At 45.3% G+C, this 21,925-nt stretch overlaps 1 protein-coding gene across 1 annotated transcript; it reads right to left on the bottom strand.

The window, feature by feature from the left end:
• Positions 1-12,573: 12,573 nt before the first annotated feature.
• LOC129680371 (short-chain dehydrogenase/reductase family 9C member 7) lies at positions 12,574-20,307 on the bottom strand. The gene is made up of 4 exons (XM_055611992.1): positions 20,007-20,307; positions 16,482-16,740; positions 15,625-15,788; positions 12,574-12,791 (listed from the first exon to the last, which is right to left on the bottom strand). The coding sequence occupies exons 1-4, from the start codon at positions 20,305-20,307 to the stop codon at positions 12,574-12,576; spliced, it is 942 nt and encodes a 313-aa protein (XP_055467967.1).
• Positions 20,308-21,925: the final 1,618 nt, after the last annotated feature.

Below are 21,925 nucleotides of genomic sequence, written 5' to 3'. Positions count from 1 at the left end.
CGTTGATCACTTCCCCCTGAGGGGGGAGCAGCCTTACCAGGCCACAGTAGAGGACAATGCAGCCACTTTTGATGAGAACTGATAGACTAAGATCAGAAAGAAGGAGAGGAGGACCTCCCCTATCAGTGGACTTGGGGAGTGGCATGCATGCAGAAAGGGGAGGGAGGGTGGGATCGGCAGGGGAGGAGGGAGGGGCTCATGGGGGGATACAAAATGAATAAAGTGTAATTAATAAAAAAAAATAAAAGATTAAAAAAAAAAAGAAACCCTGTGTTGAAAAACAAAAAATAAAAATAATTTTTAAATAGCTGGATATGGAGGTGCCTTTAATGCCGTCACTTAGGGAGGCAGAGGCAGGAGGATTGCTGTGAGTTGGAGCCTGGTCTACACAGCCAGTCCAGGACTGGCTACACTAAGAAACCCAGTTTCAAAACAGCAAGGATTTATCTACAAAGGGAAATAATTCACTCAAAGGCCTGACCTACTATCCGGGACAGAGACTGCCACCCTCTTTCCTGTAATAATGCAACTTGTAGTTGAGGACAGGACTGCCCAGAATACAGACCAGTTTTAGCCCTTCTCAGGGTGTGACTAAATTCTTGCCAGTGCACATGACTTCAAGTGAGTTGTGCAAAACATGCCGTGCCCTAAGGGTGCAGAAACCTGTCTTCCCTCACCTCATTCTGCATGGCTGATGACAACTTGGCAGAGCAAAAAGATGTGAAACATCAGGGACTCTGGGCAGGTTAGACAGAAAACAGCTATTTGCAGGTGAAAGAAAAAACAATTGTTATAGATGTTATCAGCTGGTCGTTTTGGTGCTGTGACATTCAGCTTGAGAACTTCCAGCTTTCCGTTGTGGGCCTGGAACCACATTTGCATCCCTGTCTGTCTGTCTTGCTGGGAAATTATCTTACCACATGGTCTAAGTGGTAAGATCCTATCATTTTGGAGATCCCATCTGCTCCTAACCCAAAGTGATTAATCAGGAATGAGCCTCTCACCTTGGCTAGGCCAGTCCTAGAGTCTTGAATAAGTGTACCGATCAGGATCAATGACATCAGGTATTGACACAAAACAAGAATTTTTTGAGCTTGATTCAATGAGGACAAGTCTGGACTCCAGTGTGAAGACAAAGCTATGAGGTATGAGAATTACTGTGTCTGTCCAGCCCTGAAGCTCACGCTGAATTGAATTCTCCCATTAGGAGATATTAAGAATCAGACAAGGGAACCTTTATTGGTGTCTAGGGCTCTTGCTCTCATGAATGGGTTGATCCATCCAATGACCAATGGGTGCATGGATTAAGGATTGAATGGGATATCTGGAAAGTGGGCTGGCTACAAAAACAAGTTTGATTAGTCTCTTGCCATGTCATTCCCAGCACCAGCTGAGAACTCTAAGCAGGCCATCACCAGTGCTAGCCTCTGTCTTTGGATTGGAACTGTGAAGCGAAATAAACTTCTTTCCTTGTAACTTACTTAGTCTTTGATTGTCTTAGGGTTTCTACTGTAAAACACCATGATCAAAAGCAAATTGAGGGGAAAAGGTTTCTTTCAGCTTATACTTGCAGGTGAGTCTATTACTAGGGCAGGAATTCAAGGCATGAACTGAAGTAGAGGCCATGGAGGGGTGTTGCTAAATGCCTTGCTCAGTTTTCTTTCTTAAACACCCAGGACCACCTGTCCCAGAGGTGGTACCACCCACAGTGGGCTGGGCCTTCCCCTGGCAATCATTATTCAAGAAAATGGCCTGCAGATTTGCCTACAAGCAATTTGATTTTTTTTTTCTCAATAAAGGTTCCTTTTCCTAAATAACTAGTTCATCCCAAGTTGACAAGAGCAAAACACCCCATCCCCCAGAATGCACACACACAAAAACAAACAAACAAAACAACCTGACTAGGACATTGATTTTGTTCTTAGCAACAGAACCTGCTGGCCACTATGAAGAGGCAGTCAGTCTCAGAAGAATGTTAAGGGGTGCACGGGCACCAAAGCCCCCACTTGGGACATTTTTTTTCTATTCAAACAATCTTCCCATCTTTACAATAAATGGACTCTGTCTCTCTGTGTGTCTGTCTCCGTCTGTCTATTTCTCTCTCTCAATCTCTCTTGTGTGTCGTGTCGGCACCTGTGTGTGTACACATGAGTGGAGACCAAGGACAACTTGGGGTGCTCTTCCTCAGGAGCCATCCTGCTTGGGTTTTGGAACAATGAGTCTGTCTACTACTGGCCTGGAACTCATCAAGTCAGCAGGCCAGCAAGCCCTAGGGACCCACCTATCACACACACACACACCCAGAACTGGGGTGATAAGCATGAACCATCATGCCTAAAACCTGTCTATTAGCTAGCTAGCTAGCTAGCTAGTGATAGGATCTGTCTACATAGCCCTGGATATCCTGGAACTCACTATGTAAACCAGGCCTGCTTGGATTCACACAGATCCACCCACCTCTGCCTGTATTAAAGACTGGCACAACCATGCTCAGTTCACCCAGCTTTTTTAAATTGTGGGTTCTGGATCTTGAACTTGGGTCCTCATGCTGTTAAAACAAGCTTCCACGATGGCTTTACCTCCTCACTCCTGGTGGATGGATTATCTTGACTCTGCCACCCTGTTTTTATCAGGGCAGAGCTCCTGGAAGAACTGTCAGTTCTTGAGCCCTCCAGTTCCTCCCTTCCCCAGTGCAGAGACAGGCAGCAGAGGGCGTGAACATGAAGCAGAAATGACTTAATGGTTAGGAGAATTGAAATATGGACAGAAGTAAGGGGTGCAGTGGGACAGCACCAATCAGTGCTGGTGTTCACATGTCACTTAGAGGTGGTCTGTTCACCCAAACCCTCACTGGTGTCTTCTCAGCCACCACACTTAACGGCAATAGCAATAATCGCATTATATGATGGCATAGATGGACTGCAGGCTATGCCCTGCTCTGTGTACTTTACTCGTTATTAACTCTTAATCTTTATAATAATCATGTGAAATTGATACTGTTATTACCCTTGTTTTTCATGAGAGAAAAACAGAAGCACAGAGTGGTTGATTCTTTGCTTAAGGTCATAGTGAGTAAACAACAGAGGGAAATTTAACCCCAGGAAGTCTTATTCCATGACTCTCAGTTCAGAGCATCCTTGCTCTGTAAAAGCATTCCAAGACAAGTGTTTAGTCACCTAATCCTTCCTAATTGCCTCTCACAGGTGCCCTTTATGAAGACAGTCCGGGGCCACCGCTCACAGCTCACAGCTTCCTTCCTCTTCCAATTCCCCAACTATGCTGAGTGCTATCCAGGTCAGAGGACCAGGCATTATGTGATTTTAGGATGATGGACAAAGGACTCTGGGGTGTGTGTAAGGAAGACAGTTTTCTCTTCACATAAACTATAGTTCCCTATCACATAGAAGACAGGGTACTGATCCTCTAGCTTAGTCCGTGAGCTCCAGCTTCTCCCCCATCTCTGTATGTCTGTCTCTGTCTCTTGCTATGCATGTGGCGTCCAAAGGTTGATGTCCAGTGTCTTTCTTGTATACTCATTTGAGACAGTCTCTCACTGCATCGCTTCGAGCTGTTTCTGTCCACCCCTGTGTTTAGGCTACAGGTACACTCAGCCAGATCAGCTTTTTTTTTTTTTTTTTTAATGAGGGTGTGGAGGATCTGAACTCGAGTTTACACACTTGCCTAGACTGAGCCATCTTCCCTTGTCTTTTACAAAATTTTCTGTATGTGTTATAGCACACGTGCTCTACCATAGCCTTCTGAGGAGATGTTGCTATTCTCACTTCACTGGGAAAGGCATTGACTCAGGAGGAATTAATAGCTTGACCAAACGCTTACAGAATTTTAATGCAGGTATGTGGATTTCAATTCTCATAAACCATTGCAACAGCACATGTCAGAGCTATGAGCAAAGAGCTGGAACGAGGAGGTGAAACCCATTCAAAAATGTTCAAATTAACTTGGTGTAGTGACTCACACCTATAGTCTGGGGAAGCCAAAACAGGAGGTTTGCCATAGGGTTGAAGCCAGCTTGAGTTACATAGGGAGTTCCAGGCTAACATGGGCTACAGAGGGAAGGTTCTGCTTCGTAAAACAAACAACAACAAAATGCTGAAATGATGTAGCATGAAATCAAGTTTCTTTCAATGGACATGGATGCTGTATGTAAAGGAACTTGATTAAATTGTTATGTGCTGTGGAGAGAGCACATAACACTGACTTATATAAGGCACACGCTTGAGGCCACATCCCACAGGGTCTGACTAACCAGAACGAGATGTCCTCTTTAATCTAAAGCACTGTTCCTTCACATAAAAGAAGAGCAAAACTGGTGGGCAGAGATTGTAGCCCAGCATGTGTGAGGTCCAGGGTTCAGTACTAAGTATAGGGTGCCATCTTCTTGAGGGGCTGTTTGGAATATGGGGCTTCTAGATTAGGAGAAAACAAATCAAAGTCATATTTATCCCTCTGTGTTGTGCCTTCATTGCCTGGACAGCTACAGCGGTGCTACTGTGCCTGTGACACCCAAGGTGAGCATTGCACAGCTGCCGGCTACACGCCTTACATGTTCAGCCATCAGCCCAGTGGGTTCCCAAGCTGAGTCGCACCTCATGTCACCATTAAATCATCCATGTCTCGAGGTGGCCCACCGGCACCTGCCTCATCACCCGAGATGCTAGAGCACCATGTTGAGCTTCTCCTTCAGCAGTGAGATCCACAGATGGGACTATGAGGTGGCTCAGTGGGTAAACGCATTAGAAATCAGGATCTGAGTTTAATACCTGGGACCCACATTGGTAGAAGAAAACTGACTTCTGCAAGTTGTCTTCTGACTCCCATGGGTGCCCCAGCATGTGTGTGTGTGTGTGTGTGTGTGTGTGTGTGTAGGGGAGTGCATGTGTGTGTGCACATATACATAATAATATTTTTAATTTTAAAGAAATAAAGTTTTTTGAATCAGATCTTTTCTTCTCCAGCAAAATTAGAGAGAAGAATTATCAGAGAGATTTGCCATTGCTCCTCATGTGCACAGCCATCTGATAGGTTGCCAGTGAGGTCTCAGTTCTGCCTCTGAAATCATCTACTTACAACTCATTTTCATGACATGCATCACATCAGAAATTCCAAAAGGAACGTTCTGTTCTCTATTCTGAGTTTTCCATTAGCATCCTGTCTGTGTTTGGTTGAGTGCAGAGTCAATGGGCACATTCCACGTGTAAACTGTCTGTAACAGGCTGGCCAGTTGACCACTCCCACCTTACTTTGAGGCTGGGGGAGAATTCACTGGACACCTGAGAACCTGCTGAGGTCCCCAGAGGGAACAATCATATTTCCCAGGAAAGAAAAGCCACCGGGGGGGGGGGGGCTCCTGAGGAACGGAGCTAGGAGAAAGGCTCAAGAGAAGATGTCAGAGGAGGCATCAAGGAGCTTGAAGGAAGCGCAGTCCCAAAGAAGAAATAAAGCAGGGCGAGGTAAAGAACGGTGTTCTAGACAGAACTCCCAGTCTGCTCTGCTAGTCACTTGTAGGCAACTAGTGGCACTAGACTATTAACCTTCTGGCATGAGGGGAGCACGGTGGGAGTCTTTGCTGTTGTAGTGTCGGGAGCTTTCAGCTGCACAGGTTTAGAGATGTGACTGTACTCAGCAACTCTGTGAGCATGTGCAGAGAGATTAGCTTCCTGGGCCTTCCTTTCTGCCTATAAATTAGGAGCAACGTCCTAGTACTTGCTGCAGAGATTAAACAAAATTAAATGGCTCATGTGGAAAACAGCCTGGTGCTTGAGACTGTGTCCAATAAATGCCAATTATTATTTATTTTTCTTATGGTGACATGTCTCTCATTAGGTCTGGATTTGCTTCTCTAGTTCATTCCAACTCATCCACCCTGTGTGGAAAGTAAACTTCCTAATGATAACCAAGTGCAAAGCAAACCTGGAAGGACTAGGGTGAGGAGGAGGGAGGTCAGTACTGAAGGGGGGCAAGAGAATTTTCTAGAACAAAAGAATCATCCTGCATTCTCATAGGTGCTGCTGCTAGATGTATTTATATTGCAAGACTTGGGTGCTGGGCCGTAACTCAGTGGTGCAGCATGAGTGCTGGAAGACCTGTGGTCTCACTGCTCAGGGGCTCAGGATCGAGCCCTTCCCAGGGACTCTCACAGACCACAACTCCATGCAAAAGCAAGAGGTTTTATTGCTATTTCGATAGGGTCGCCCCTCCAAAGATAGGGGATGACCCCGAACATACAAAGCACAGGGTTTTTATACCTGAAAATCAGGTCACTTTTGCTCTATAGTTTACAGCTGGTTGTAGATAGTTCACAGCTGGTTGTTTCTCAGAACAGTTCACCCCGCCCTTCAAGAGCTCTCTGCACCTGGCTTCAATTCAAAGAATCACAGTTGTTCTTCTCATTCCCAGGTGGCCCCTCATTCCCAGGTGGTCCCTCATTCCCAGGTGGTCCCTCATTCCCAGGTAGCCCCTCATTCCCAGGTGGCCCCTCATTCCCAGGTGGTCCCTCAGTACAAGGCTCTGGGTTCGATTCCCCAGCATTGAACAAAACAAAAACCTAAACAACCCTCATTAAATCATACATTTAAGTGAATACATTTGCTTTTATGTAAATATCTTCTGTATGGAATTTTTTTAATAAAAATATCACAATGAAACCCACTATTTTGCATAACAAACCAATGGTAATAAATACTTTAAACATAAAAATATAAATCAGATCACATTAGTGCGTGCTTTAGAAGCATGAGAGGTGCACTGATGGAAATGCTCAGTAAGAGAACTTTTAAGACAGGAACACAGGGAAGGGATTTTTAACAGGTAACATTAATCTGAATGCATTTTATACATGGACGAAAATGCCAAAAACAGATTTAATTAGTAAAAATGAGCATGAAGAAAAGATAACTAACACTAAGGGGTCTTTGAAAAAGTCATATGGAATCCTTCTGCTGTAAAGGCTTCTTAACATATATTATAACATTTATTTCATTATATATAATAAAGAGTTTAAATGGAGTTACACTATAAAGGAAGGAATACCTCAACTACACACCATACATTACCAAATAAAACCTCCAGAATGGGTTACCTCTTTTTGAGTTCCCATAGAACCCCACCCTAAACATTACGGGTTAGTGTCACTGCTGTGGGTCACCCTCTACACCCTTGATGGTAAGACGCTGTTGTTGAAGACACCACACACCTGAGTCATAGAACATGGAGACATCTAGCTAGTATTAGCTGGAAGCTTCACACCTATTGGCTAGCATTCACAGTGCTGTGCCAGAGACCAGAGAAGAAAAGTCAGCACCAGTCTTAACAACTGTGAACCATACTAGTTACAATCACAGCCTGCCTGGTAGGCCCCCTGGTGTAATACTGGCACAAATGTCATTTTTACATATTGCTCTACAATATGTAACCCTTAGCTGACGCTGTCAGTGAGGCCAAGAACCCATGGCTACATGGGTCATGGTCCCTATGGGAAAATCTACTATTATTCCGCTAAGTAGACAAAGCAAATAATAATTTATTAATAACTTATTGTAATAACCATAAATCAGTGCATCATTGAATCTTCATCTTCCTGCAGGAGATGACACTAAGAGAAGCTCACAACTGGCCAACATACAGAGAGTAGGAGACATGGGAATGCTCAGACCTAATCTAGTACAACAGATGAGATGCATCTTCATGTGTCCCTCTCCCGGCTCAGGTTAGCTACTAGGAACAGAAGGCAGAAAGATTTAAGAGGTGGTAGACAACTTCAGGGAAACTTTTCTAGACACAGCAGAGTAGATACACGTATGAAAAACAGAGATTGTGAGAGCATGCACAAGGCCAGCCCAAGCTGAATCCAGACAAAAATCCCAGCATGGAGGAGAGCAGGGGGCACGAAGCCAACTCTAGCTGAGGAGCTATTGGCATTTGATTGCTGCTGGGACCAAGAAAGTCAGTTTTCTCCAAGGAGTGACACCGTATATATCAACCCCTCCCCAGGCAAAGTCCTTTGCCCATGAGTAGTCTGCTGACATGAACTGGACTCCTGTTGTGTTGTAAGAAAGAGAAAGAATATGAACGGAGATGGAGGATGATCTGGGAGGAACTGGAGGAGGGGAATGGGTATGATAGAAATACACTGTATGAAATTCTCAAAGATTAACTAAAAAACATAATTTTTTTTTTCTGAAACAGGGTCTCGCAAAGTAGCTATAGCTGTCCTGGAATTTACTATGTGACCAGGCTAGTCTTGAACTCACAGAGATCTACCTGCCTCTGCCTCCTGAGTTGATTGCATTAAAGGCATGAAGGCTGGGTCACTCTACCGGGCCTAAAAAAAAAAAAAAGTTTTAATAAAATAATTGTTTAAAAAAGAAAAGAAAAACATTTGTAACTTTGCATTCAGACTTACCAATTAATAAAAATTATACCAAGCATCAAGAAAAAGAAAGGCAACTTGAGGAGGACCTCCCCTATCAGTGGACTTGGGGAGGGGCATGGGTGGAGTAGAGGGAGGGAAGATGGGATTGGGAGGGAAAGAGGAAGGAAGGTACAGATGGGCTATACAGTGAATAAACTGTAATTAATAAAAAATTAAAATTAATTTTAAAAAGAAAGGCAACTTAATAGCTATAGAAAAAGATCATAGTCCTAACATGAGGAGCAAAATAAAACATTGAAGCCGGTAAGAGTCACAGTTCACAAATTCAAAAAATACTTCAACTGCTATGTGGAAGACAAGTGCCTCTTCCAGCACTGCTTGGTCCTGGGAACCTGTCTGGGGCCTGAGAATGAAGAAAGAGGACCGAGAGGCACATGTGTGGAAAAGCAGGGGTTGGGCGGCTTGTGTTCTCCCTGCTGCTATGTAGCAGAGCCAGAACCGAAGCTGTTCACTTCCGTACAGCACAGCTAGTCCACATGTAGGCAGCTGTAAACACTGGGAGAAGGAAGCTGTGGTCGCTAGCTTTTGTACAACATCCATATGGGACCAGAGGCTTTCTTTGCCAGTTCCCATGGTTCTGAGGCATCGGTTCCCATCAATAATACACATTCACCTGGGACTTCATCCATGCCTTTAACATTCACTTGATGCTTCCTCTGATCTCCCAGAGAGAGGTAGCTCTCAGACCAAAACACTGAACTGTTTTTCCTTGCTGAAGTGCTTGAGGTTGAGCCCAGGTTTGCTCCAATGTTAGGCAGGTGCTCTACCAGTGAGTTACATTCTCATCTTCCAAAATTAAATATCATCGGCACAGGTTACTCAGATGTCTGCCCTGGCAGTGCATAGAACCTTTACTGGGTGCTCCGGCTGCCTCCGCCTTGTAGAGCGGGACATATTAATATGTATCCCCCAGGCTCTCCTCTACCTGAGCACTCAGTGGAGCCTCTTGCCACTTCCCAGAGTGTTTCCAGAAACTTCCCCATAAACCCCAAACTTCACCTGTTCTCTCACTGTCCAGGGACTCCCCTGGCCAGGTGGAGGCGTTGGACCTGTTGAGGAGTGCCATTACTTGTACTTCATTCTTCAAAGTATATAATTTCTCTAACAACCTCAGAATTGGGGAAAATAAAAGCTGAGGAAGGAAACTTACTTCTGTCAACATCTCACCTGAAGTAAAGTCTCTTTAGTGTGGGAAAGGAAAATGGGGCAACAGTGAGCCTGGGAAAGTAATTCGTGAGCATCTCGGAATAGGGTCTAACACAATGTCCTTATAGTGCAGTTTTTTTTGTGCCATTTATTTGTGACAGGGTTTCATGTGACCCAAGCTGGCCTCAAACATAACGTGTAACAGAGAGTGACTTTACACTCCTGGTCCTCTTGACTCTGCCTTCCCAGCTCTGAGATTAAAGATATGAACCACCACCCGTGCAGGAAGCTTTTAAGTCATTAGTCAAAAAAAAATTTTTTAATGTTTTCTCAGCCCTCTCAGTAGCATAGGTTTGTGCTTTGCACTTTCTTAGGCAATAAGCACTGTGGCCTATTCCCCAGCATCCCTCTACCCCATGATTAATTCTCAAAGTTTATGGCAACTTGCACCCTGGTTGGGGACGGCTTCAGGGTTGGACAAGCTTGAGCCACTCTGAGTAGCGGGATTCTCTAAGATCTTTGTTAGGGTCTCTGAAAAAACACCTTTCTGCATCTGGAATGCCATGGAAAGCAAGCTGTTTCCTCTGTACATTAGGAGGGAAGGAGCAGAGTTCCTGCTATGGCTTTCCTGCCTGCGCAGTGCAGCAGAGAAAGCGAGGAGGGCAGGGCCAAGTACACAGGACCTGGTCCTTGAGGCCATCACTCACTGCTGGCTCCTACTCTCACCATTTATCATTTAAACCAAGTGGAGAGGATTTTCTGTTACTCCTTGCTCAGTTCTTACTGTCAGAATCAAGACGTGGTGCCAGGAATAAAAGCAACAGATTGTATGGATTGTAAAATGCTTGTAGTGAGCTGTACACCTCCTTCTTCTGCCCAGATGTTTCTTCATGCTAGCTCCAAAAACTGTGACAGTTGCCTTATTTGGGAAGAGTTTAGAGAAACAGCTAAAGTCATATTTATCTTCAACCTCAGCCAGATGTTGATGAAACATAAAGACATTTTGATTTTAAATAATCATATTGGACCTTTATTGCATAAGGAGTCATGATTATTGCAGTTAATCATTGTTGTTGGGACTGGTGGCACATGTCTGTAATCACAGCACTCTGGGAGCAAAGGCAGGAGAATCATGAGTTTGAGGCAATAAATATTGAATGTTAGAGTAGTTGGGTGTGGTGCCACACACCTTTAGTTCCAGCACTTGGGGAGGCAGAGGCAGGTGGATCTCTGTAAGTTCCAGGCCAGCCTGGTCTACACATTGAGTCCAGGACAGCCAGGGCTATTACAAAGAGCAAACTGTCTCTAAAACAAACAAACAAAAAAAGAAAAAAAAAAAAAAAAGAAAGTTATAGCAAGTTCAAGGCCAGACTGAGCTCTTAGTGAGGCTCCAACTGAAAATTGGTGGTGGAATGATTGGCCAGAATGCTCAGGCTCTCAATTTGATACACGGTATCTCAAAAAAAATTTTTTTTTTCTTTTCAGAAAAGCAAAAGCACATGGAACCTAGAAGTTCACAGCTGTTTTTTTAAAAAATATGTTATTTAGTTTATTGACTTATTTGAAGATGTTACAGTTAATCTTCTGTAGCTGGAAAAATAAATCTGGATACGTGAGTTCTGTTTGCTTGCCAACAAAGCTGGGGATCTTGGGTAAATGACTTCCCACTCTGAGCACAGTGGCTGCTTCTCCTGCAGGACTATCAGCAGCTCCAGGTGCATAGGTACATTTAGGTCCTTGGTACACAGTTCATAGTTCTGGGCTCTGCCTCAAGCCTACTGAATCAGACTTTCTAACACTGGGGTTCATGTGAAGTTTTTGTTTGTTCCCTGAGGTCTATTTGTTTCTTGAGACAGTGTCTCATTTCATAATCTATCCTTCTCTTGAACTCACAACAATCCTGCCTCAGCCCCACAAGTGTTGGGATTACAGAATGAGATACCATGCCCAGCTTCCATGTGTATATTTTTAAAGATTTATTTATGTTATATGTATAAGTGTCTTTGCCTGCATATACATAGGCACACTATATACATGCTTGGTACCTGGGGAGGTCAGAAAAGGGCATGAGATCCCCCGGAACTGGAATAATGGATGGTTGTGTGATACCATGAGGATATTGGGAATCTAACCCATATCCTCTGAACGACAAGTGTTCTTAACCTCTGAGACATCTTCCAGCTTCCATATGCATTTTAATTAATTGAGTGATTATGATAAATTTCCAAATTTGGGAACTATTGCCTTGTAACTCCAGGGTCCTTCTAATTTTCATTTTCTGGCTTCTGTCTCTTCTATTGTTGTCCTATCTCTGCTGCTAGCTATTGTAATAAAATAAAAACAAAGGATAAACAATAAAAAAAAAAACCAAGATCATTATTTCCTCCTCTTCCTCCTATACCCCCAGAGCTTCAGTACCTGGTAGATAGGAAGTATTCAATAAATACTTGAAACGTTAATCAATGGTGGTTAAAGAGGTGAGTGTTATATGGATCCCAATAACCTACAGGTAGAAAAAATGCAAAGAAAGGGAAACTATTTAGAACATTTTCTGGATATGCTTTGGCAGTTCTGGCCAACATATTACATGTTTCATATATTTACAAACCAATGCCTATTTAGAGGGCTGTAGGAAGGGGCTGAGACTCCCATGGGCTAGATCGCCCCATGGTGTTTTACAGAGGTGGCAGCAGCTTCTTGTTCAACAGGAGTCAGCTTTTTTTCTCCTTGACTTTTCCAGGGCCACTTGTACCTGCCTTGTGGGATGACTTGAAGCCTACGCAGCAACTCTAAATCAACAGGGGTGGCATCAGCTTTCTAGAGGTCCCAGCAGAGGGGAGGAGACATAGCCTGCCGTGGGTGGCAGGTGAGCATGGTGTTCTTGCCCACGAGATATTTAATAATGCCTCTTGTGATTCCATAGCTTTCTTGCTCGCTCCCCTGAGCCCCTCTGGCCACCCCTTGAACTCCTCAGTTCAAATACAGTCTGCAGGCCTTGGCAAGTATCTGCTCAGGATGAAATCTGTCACACAGGTGGGAAACTTAGCCAGGGGGATGTAGAGGAACTTGACATCCAGACCAGGGTTGTAGCGAGTGCGGGGGCACCTAGAGACAATAGCGTGCTCCATACTGTTGGTGACATCGCTGATTCTCGTATGTGCCTTGTCCATCAAGTTAACCAACTTTTCAGTATCTGTTTGAGACATTAGGGGTGAAAGGAAATAGAACATAAGCCTTTGTTGTTATTATTATGTAATGTGCTTTTTTCCTGAATTCTATCCAAGCTCTCTGTCTCTCAGAAGTTTGTTTCAGTGTTTAAAACTTGCACAGGGTCTTACCTAAACACCCCTGTACAGGATCATCAGTATCATTTCTCTTTCTAAACACTAGAAGTGCAACATTTTGGATTTGGGCCTTTGAGAAAGAGTTTATATCTTGAGTCACAGATCTCTACTATCAGCACCTGGGCTTTGCCCCTCGGCTTTTCTGTTCTCTTTTCCTGAGAAGGCCATGGCTGAAAGGGGAATCTTTGAGGCTCAGCAGGGTGGAGATGAAACAAGAAATCCAGTTAACAATCTGTTGGTCCTCAGCTCCCCCTTAACCCATTTGGCTGCAGTCTATCCTGGATCCATCAGTGCAAGAGCATTGTCCTCTATTCTCATGCCTGCTCTGGTAACTGTGCACCACTTTAATATGAGTAATGCCAGGAAACCTGGAGCCTGCTCCTGGGTTTTAAAACCAGGGGCCTGTGGGGTTTTTTTTATGCCACATACAGGCACTGTATTATCCTCCTAAATACTTCTCCTGTCTGTGCCCTGTCCCCAGACTACCAGGACTGTCACTTCAGTTCCATTATGATTATCAGCAGAGCCTCTAGTATCTCTGCTGATGCAAAATATCCAGGAAAACACGTCACTGAGGATAAGCTCACAGTCCTGGGCAGTTTCAGGCCTACCGTGGATTTGACTGACTATCTGACTTACATTGTTGTAGTTAGGCAAGGCTAGGACTTCAGCAAGTGAGGTAAGAGGTCTTCAGGCTTCTAAGAGCCTTTGAAGGGAATTGTGCTGAGACCATAGCCCCTTTTTCTGTCTCTCTTTTGCCACCCCAGCCACAGAACGAAGCCCTCCCCCTCTGCCATGAGTGCCTGATGTACTGCCCCAGTGTAGGCCGAAAGCAACAATAAAGTCAACTAATCGTGGACTGAAAATCCTCAGAGGAAGCCATATAAACCTTTTCCCTTTCTGTGTCTATTATCTTAGTGATTTGTGGCAGTAGCAGAAAGTGATCACCTTAAACATCTTCTGAGTATTATATTTTACAAACTCGTTCCTTTGGATTTGGAATCATTTTTATTTGTTTTTGATACCAGGTTTTACTTTGTAGCCCAGGGAGGCCCCAAATTCACTATGTAGCTCAAGTTGGTCTGTTGCTTTAGCCTCCTATGTGCTGAGATTACAGATTCATACCACCTGCACCTTTGAATAATATTCTTTTGTTGTTGTTGTTTTTGTTATTGTTTTTTGAGACAAGGTTCCTTTGTGTATCCCTGGCTGTCCTAGAACTTGCTCTGGATTCCAGGCTGCCCTCGAACTCACAGTCTCCACAGTGCTGGGATTAAAGGTGTGCACCAACACTGTCTGTCTGAATTCTCTAAGGATCTCTCTACAGCTTGCAGGTACCAGTGTAATGGAGGAAAGGAGGCCATATTTTAATCTAAGGGAAGATAATGACAAGAACTACAAGATTTGAATTCAGATTGTTCTTACAAGGATCAAGTGTTTCTGTGTATATGTGTGTGTGTTTCTATGTGTGTCTATTTGTGTGTGTGTGTGTGTGTCTGTGTGTGTGTATGTCTATGTGTGTGTATCTATGTGTGTTTGTGTGTGTGTATTTGTGTCTGTGAACTGAATTCTTACTGTAACTCATCACACATGAAAAAACTGAGAGGTTAACTCTCTTTCTAGCAGACAGTTGAAACCTGCACCTGGATAGCTTAGCTCTGAGCTTAATAGCACACAAAACAGGAACACAGGCTGCTGACTTCCAGAGGGAGTGGTATTAAAGCAGATGCTGAGACTCATAGCCAAACATTGGGCAGAGTGAAGGGAATCTTATGAAAGAAGGGGGAGATAGAAAGACCTGGAGGGGACTGGAGCTCCACAAGGAGAGCAACAGAACCAAGAACTCTGGGCACAGGGTTCCTTTCTAAGACTGATACTCCAACCAAAGACCATGCATGGTAATAACCTAGAACCCCTGCACAGATGTAGCCCATGGCCAGCTCAGTGTCCAAGTGGATTCCCTAGTAATGGGAACAGGGGCTCTCTCTGACATGAATTCAGTGGCTGACTCTTTGATCACTTCCCCCTGAGGCAAGGGACAGCCTTACCAGGCCACAGAGGAAGACAATGAAGACAGTCCTGATGAGACCTGATAGGCTAGGGTCAGATGGAAGGGGAGGAGGACCTCCCCTATCAGTGGACTGGGGGAGGGGCATGGGAGGAAATGAGGGAGGGACGTGGGATTGGGAGGGGATGAGGGACGGGGCTACAGCTGATATACAAAGTGAATAAATTGTAATTAATATTTTTTTTTAAAAAAAGACAGCCTTGTCTGCCAGAGAACAGCAACAACAACAAAACTTTGAAAGAGGAAAGGACAACAACATGGAACAAGCCATGCCCAAGCCCACAAGCATCAGAGCCTGGACCTGGAGTAGGCAGACTGGCTCCAGCCCACTAGCTAGTTGTCACTTTGCTATTCTATTCTCAGTGCATTCTGACAAGATCTACCTGCACCTCATAGTTGGCGGACAAGTAACCAGGAGCAGGTGGCCTCCCTCAACACACCGGGACACACTGGGACCTTTCCTACCAACATGGCCCCTGCTACTTGGGCTCTAATCTCAAACTCCAGCTTTGCTACTGGCTGTATGTTGGATCTCTGGGGCTCCATATCATCATCTACAACCAGCCAGCAACCCCAAACCTCCAGATCTTCCCCATGTCTGCCTGGAGACTCACATTCTCTGTAATAGTCTTCTCCGTAGCTGTCCCTGGTCTCCTGTGGTAGCCGATCCCACAGCTTCTTCATGCGAGATTGCAGAGCTTCTTGGCCCAGAATGGATGTCTTGTAGTTCCCTGGCTCAATGATGCAGACCTTCACCCCAAAGAAATGGAGCTCGCGCCTGTAAAATTAAGAGTTGCATTTGGTCTAGCCTCATAGTGACGGGCATCAAGAGACACCTTTGAAAGGAGGGAGCTTCCGGGGCCTGGAGGTGTTCACCCCACCGTAAGAGCTAATCTAAACATTGCCTTCATGCCAGTAAGCGCTCTTTGGGGCTTCAGTACTTTCCCAAACTGATCCAGTTGTCTGGGGCAATTTGCATTAGGCATAAACAACAGGAAGCCATCAAAGAATCTAGGCCAAGGCCTTGGCTCCTCCCACGTTCTTTCCACTCAGCAGCCATGTGACAAAAGGAATAAGGGGATCTGTAAAAGGTCTGCATCTTCTGAGGGGCTTCCAGACACACCTGTGCTCCAGGCCTTCCTCTGTTTGGAGTCTCTCTCTCTGTGTGTCTCTGTCTGTCTCTCTGTCCAGCCCTTTCCCTGTCTTCCTTCACCCTCCTCTCCTTCCCCTACAGGCCTCTCAGGTCTTTCCTCACCCTGGGACCACCCAAGGGAAGACCCACCTGATGTCTTCTATATCCTCATTCCACGTGGCCTCCGCATCACTTCTCTCTGTCCTTGGAGAAGGCTCTAGCTGCTGTTTTAGCTTCTTCTCCCCGGAACTACCCTGCCTCACCCTGTCGCTCTCAGGCCCCCTCTACTGTGGTAAAGCCCCAAGACCCCCACCCGGTTTGGTACCAGGACCCAGTCACCTGATGCTATCAGAGAAGGCTTCAACACCAAACTTGGAAACACAGTAGCCGCCACCAATGACGGCCACACGGCCACCAGAACTGGACATGTTGACCACCCTGCCACGGGCTTTCTTCACCATAGGCAGCATGTTCAGGGTGACTTCAATAAGCCCCACCAGGTTCACATTAATCACTTTCACAAAGTCTTCCTTGGTCAGCCATTCATTGGGACCACTGGGCAGGGCTATACCGGCATTGTTCACAAGGGCCCAGAGGCCTAGGGTAAGAGAGAAAGGCAAAGAGAATCACACAGGAATCAGCAAAATCTCTGAGAAGGTTCCAGAGGCCAATAGCCAACAGCTCAGTGCCCAAGGATGGCTGATCAGATGAGCAACACAAAGGTCAGTGAGCAGATACACTCAAGGATGGCATGGCTTGGGACAGCCAGGGGTGCTATAGCAAACAGGAGATCAGCGTGTTCCGTGTTCCTGATGAGACACTTTCCACCCTGATCTTGTGGTCTGCGAATTAAATCAGACTCTGTTCAAGCTATAACCCAAGGTGGTGCAACCAGTGGCACTGAAGCCGTGGGGTCTGGGGTAAGAGACCCCACTCTCCTACAAACATATTAATGCCTGCATTCTCACACCATTCATGCATTCTTTACGCTTCTAAGTAGAAAAAAGTTCTAGTTCACTATTACCAAACCAGTCCATCCATTCATTCAGCTAGCAAACTTCATTCATTCATTTATTCATTCATGCATGCATGCATGCATTAATTCATTCACTCTGTATCTGTTCTGTGCCAGTTACTAAGCAAAGAACATGTAAAGTGAATAAGTTGAGGTCTTACACCTCCAGAAGCTCAGCGACCAGAAAGAAAAGTGTGGTTAGAATATTTATAGATAAATGCATAAGAACATTTGTGGAAAATGTTATCTCTTTAAATTAGATAGAGAGGACTGGAGAAAAAGAGTGTGGTTACCCAGGGCCTCAGGGTTGATGAACCTCAGGTTCTAAGTCTGGTTCAAGCTCCAGCCTTGGACAGATCTCTTCCCTCCTTTGCCTTGGGTTTTTCATAATAATAAATAATAATTTTGGTCCCAAATAATGCTAGGATAGTTGTTCCCAAAGCCTGCTAGGGGATAGGGTTAGGATAGCATCACTCCTTTCATTTGTTTTATATATTGAGCTTTTTAGTGAAATTCCACCAGGGGATGTGATGGTAAAAACAAAACAAAACAGAAAAACCCAAACAAACAAACAAAAACAAGGAAGGCGCCTCTTCCTTCTTCAGGGTCCCATGACACATACCCTGGTCCCTCCATTGCCTCCCTGGTATAGTCTCATTGACTACCATAGCCTCAAGACAGTCTTCCTGCTAGAGCACACCCTCTCCTAAGGGCAGATCAGGACACATGATTCAATTCTGACCCATCTTTGCCCTAGCTCTGGAGTTCCCCACCTAAGCCATGCCTCTCCTCATCTTATCCTTTCTTCAAATTAGAGAGACTCCAGGAGGACAACAGGTTGGCAGGACTTAAAGCCTTCCCAGATAAGAGAACTCCCTTGCCTTACAGAGGAAAATGTGGCTCCTGAAACTCAAAGATCCTAACTTACCAGTGGTGTCTTCTCTCAAGATGGCCACGCACCATTGATGCCTCTGACACTGTGCTAGGGCAGCAGGATGTATTGGTTGGTCTGTTTCCTATAAAGAATAGCTAGAGGACAGTGAGAGCAAGGCTAACAGGACTATGCCTACAGGGGCTCTCTGTCCTTCTCCCTCAGTTCCTTGAGCTCTGGGATGCAGGCGCACGTGACCTCACACTAGTGCTTCTTACATGAAAGATGTTGCCGAACGGCACATGCACAATAACAGTCCTCCAAAGAGGCCACTGTCCCAGGAAGCTTGCAGTTTGTTAAGCTGCATTGGAAAGGAAGAACTGAGGCTATAGGTGGAAGGAGGGCAGCTAATCAATTGACCTTACGCTGGGGGCATTATCCCAAGTTTACTGGGTTAGGCCCATATAATCACAGCATACCTGAGTAGAAGAGGAACGCAGAAGCAGGAGAACCAGAGACATGAAGAAGCATAAAGAGGACATGGCCCAAACTTCCTAGAAGAGGGAATGGGCCACAGGCTACGAAATGTAGGTAGCCTCTGAAGATGGAAAGTCCTGGAAATTAGTGTTGCCTTAGAGTCCCCCAGGACTGCAGCCCTGCTGAGACTTTGGCTAGTGAGAACCATTTTCAACTTATTTCCTCAAGAATTATGAAGTAATAAATGTGTGTTGTTCATCCCACTACATTTGCATGAATCTGCTACAGCAATGTTAAGAGACACCCAGTGAGTCATGAATACAAGTGGCTGGACTCAGGGAACAGGCTGAGACAGATGAGGAAGAGGCTCACCCTTGCTGAATTATTCATTAACGAACTCATTCATCAAATATTTATGGAGCACCTTCCTAGGTACTAAGGACATGGAGTGAGTAAAAGAACATAAAACTTGCTCTCAGGAGGCTTGATTCCAGCAGAGAGACAGAGGCTTAGCAAGGTAGCTCAACAGGTAAAGATGTCTGCAGCAGAAGCCTGATGACCTGAGTTCAGTCCCCAGGGCTCACATGGAAGAAAGCGAGAAATTACTTCCAGAAGTTATCCTCTGACTTCCACACACATTTTTTTCTGCTCTGATTTTTATTTTTCTGTAAGTCCAGATCCACAGATCCAATGCACTTTTCTGACCTCTTCACGCACTGTGTACACGTGTGTGCACTCACACGCACACACACACACACACACACACACACACGATGATAATAATAATAACAATAACATCTTTTTTAAAACTAAAATGCATTATGTACGGCTAGAGCTAGATGTTAGGGAGAAAGCTGGCAAAGAGAAAGCTGCTGGCCCGGCCTGGACAGAGGCCTTTGTACTCTTCGAGAGCAAGCACTTCCCCCAGGTTCTGTTCTTGTAACTAAGCAATTCTGTGTCCACAGCCTGGATTCTACAAGTCCATCAGGCAAGTCCCCACACATTCTTGGTACAGCCCCCAGCACAGGCTCATTTTCCAGGGAGAGCAACCAGCTGCTGGAGGCAGCAACATCCATGGTGATATGCAGAAAAGACCACCCTGGCCCACTCAGAGAATTCCACCTTTTTTCCCTTTACAGTTGCCCCTAGCCTGAGCCTGCACTTTTATGGGAGCCAACTGTGGGACTCCCAAAGTATCTAAAAGGCCCCTCCATCTTTAGAGGTTTGGACATTCAGAACATTCCAGTTGTTGCCTCTGTCCTGCCCTTTTGAGGGAGATAATTTCCTCAGGATGTTTCTTTCTCGTGTCAACTGGCCAAACCATGCAGTAATTCCAGATTCATCTAGACCAGACCCTGCCAGCTCATTTCCTATGTCCTGTCTCCAATCCCATTTGGACATCAGGATCCCAGAGAGAGACAGAGATACAAAGACAGAGAGAGACAGAGATAGAAAGAGACAGAGAGAGAGAGAGAATGCTGAAGACTGTAGCTCACCCCACCTTGGTCGCCCACTTGGTCCCTCACCCACTGGGCTGCTGCCTTGATGCTCTCGGTCTTGGTGACATCCAGGAGGATGGTCTGCAGCTGGCAGGAGGTATCCTGCTGGAGCTTCTGGGCCCCCTCCACAGTGAGGCAAGCAGCAAGCACTTTCATACCCCTGTCCACCAGCTGTCTGGCCAACAGGTTCCCAAAGCCAGAATCACAGCCAGTAATGAAGACATACTTCTCTGAGAGGTTTCGAACCAGGTTGCAATTTTTGAACCAGCGGTACATAAAAGAGAAGTCTGTAAGGGCCGCCATTGTAGCCGATGTCCAAGATGGGCCCAGGAAATGGCAGGATAGGCTAGTCCTCAGAGCAGAGAAGGAGAGCTGCTGAGAGTTGGCAACAGATGCTGGGCCCCTGGGTGTGCTCCTCTGTAATTTTATAGGTGGATGCATTGCCACAGCAATTAGCTCAGGTGCAAGAAATTCAAGTCCAACCTGAAGCTGTCACCTCTGATAGAGCGACCGCCCTGGCCACGGCTTCCATCACTCCCTGACCTTCCAGGGAGGGATCCAAAAATGGAAAAATTCATAGTAGTGTGAACTCTGGAAAGGGCATGAGAGGCATAAAAGCTCTGATCCGAGCTTTCTCAAGAAAACCCCACCCCAGTTTAACCTCCTACCTTGGGATAAAAACTATCTGCCACACATTCAGAAATGTCAACAAACTTAATTTTTATTATTTGGGGAAAAAAAAGACAAAAATGAGTAATACAAAGCAAACAAAAGCTGATTTGTGACTGCCAAGTTTTAGGAGAAATGAACTGCAGGTTATCAGCCCTTTGAGATCTTTAATTAATTAATTTAGTTCAGTTTTTTGAGACAGGGTCTCCCTTATAGCCCTGGCTGTCCTAGCCTACAACTTGCCAAGTTGACTTAAAATGTGTGAGAGTCCTCCTGCCTCTTTCAGGCTCTGGGATTGTAGGCAAGTGCCTCCGTGACCATCTTCTTTGGAGATGTTGAGTCTCCATCATGAGCAATGATAAAAAAAACAACAGGGTTTTCCCAGGCTGGGTGTGACTCCATTGTGCTGACTCCATGGGAGTCTCTGTAGGGAGGCTGGAGATAGGAGTTTCAATTTTTAAAAAGTAGAAAGACTCAAACAGCTGGGTGTGGTGGTGCAGGTTTGTAATTTCAGCACTTGGGAGGCAGAAATGGGAGGATCAGGTGTTCAAAAGTTATCCTCTGGCTACTTATCTAGCCAGAGGCCAATCTGGACTGCATGAGATCCTGTCTCAAACAAACAATCACCAAAGCCAGCTAGAACCTTGGTGGTGCTAGGGCGGGTGATATTCAAGTTACCAGCAAGGAACCTCCATACTGGAACTCAACCAGTATTCCACCATCCTACCCCCTGGTGACTGGGCCATTGTCGGAGCCCAATACTAAGAACACATCAAGGGCTCTCAGGAAAGGCATCTGTCTCTCCCATTCTAGGTGGTTTGATGAGCTGAAGGCAGGGAGGGTGACAATATAAGGGAGGGGCTATCAAGCCACTGACACAGTGGCTAATTGGGTATGGAAAAAAATAGAGCAGAAGTCAAAACCATTAGAAGGTGTGGGACCAAGGACAGACAAAATAGCAGATGGCAAGAGAAGCCAGGAGGCAAGACACAGCACCAAGAGGGATGTTAGGGAATGGATAGCTCTGACCTGAGGTACTCTAAGAGTGACAGACAAACAGACTCTTGTCTTGTGGGAAGATTTAGGGCAGAGCCTTAGATCCAAGGGAGAAGATTTGTAGGGAGAGCAGTGCCAAGACTTGGAAAACATCAGCAGCAGAACTTAGAGAGAGAGAGTGCTCCCAGACAATAGAGTATAGAGCTCACAGAAAGTTAGGAGGAAAAGCTACTAAAGCAGATGAAAGAAGGAAGCC

This window comes from Psammomys obesus, unplaced genomic scaffold, assembly GCF_907164565.1.
Source record: "Psammomys obesus unplaced genomic scaffold, mPsaObe1.curated_primary_1811, whole genome shotgun sequence".
In the NCBI taxonomy this organism is placed as follows: domain Eukaryota; kingdom Metazoa; phylum Chordata; class Mammalia; order Rodentia; family Muridae; genus Psammomys; species Psammomys obesus.
The sequence above is the reverse complement of the archived record's forward strand: the minus strand, read 5'-3'. Positions and strand labels throughout refer to the sequence as shown.

Coding starts and splice junctions, on each gene's coding strand:
- LOC129680371 (XM_055611992.1), bottom strand. CDS start 20,307: ATGGCGGCCCTTACAGACTTCTCTTTTATGTACCGCTGGTTCAAAAAT. Junction 15,789..16,481: donor GCCTTCTCTGATAGCATCAG/GTGACTGGGTCC, acceptor TTAATTTTACAG/GCGCGAGCTCCATTTCTTTG. Junction 12,792..15,624: donor AGAAGACTATTACAGAGAAT/GTGAGTCTCCAG, acceptor TGTCTCAAACAG/ATACTGAAAAGTTGGTTAAC.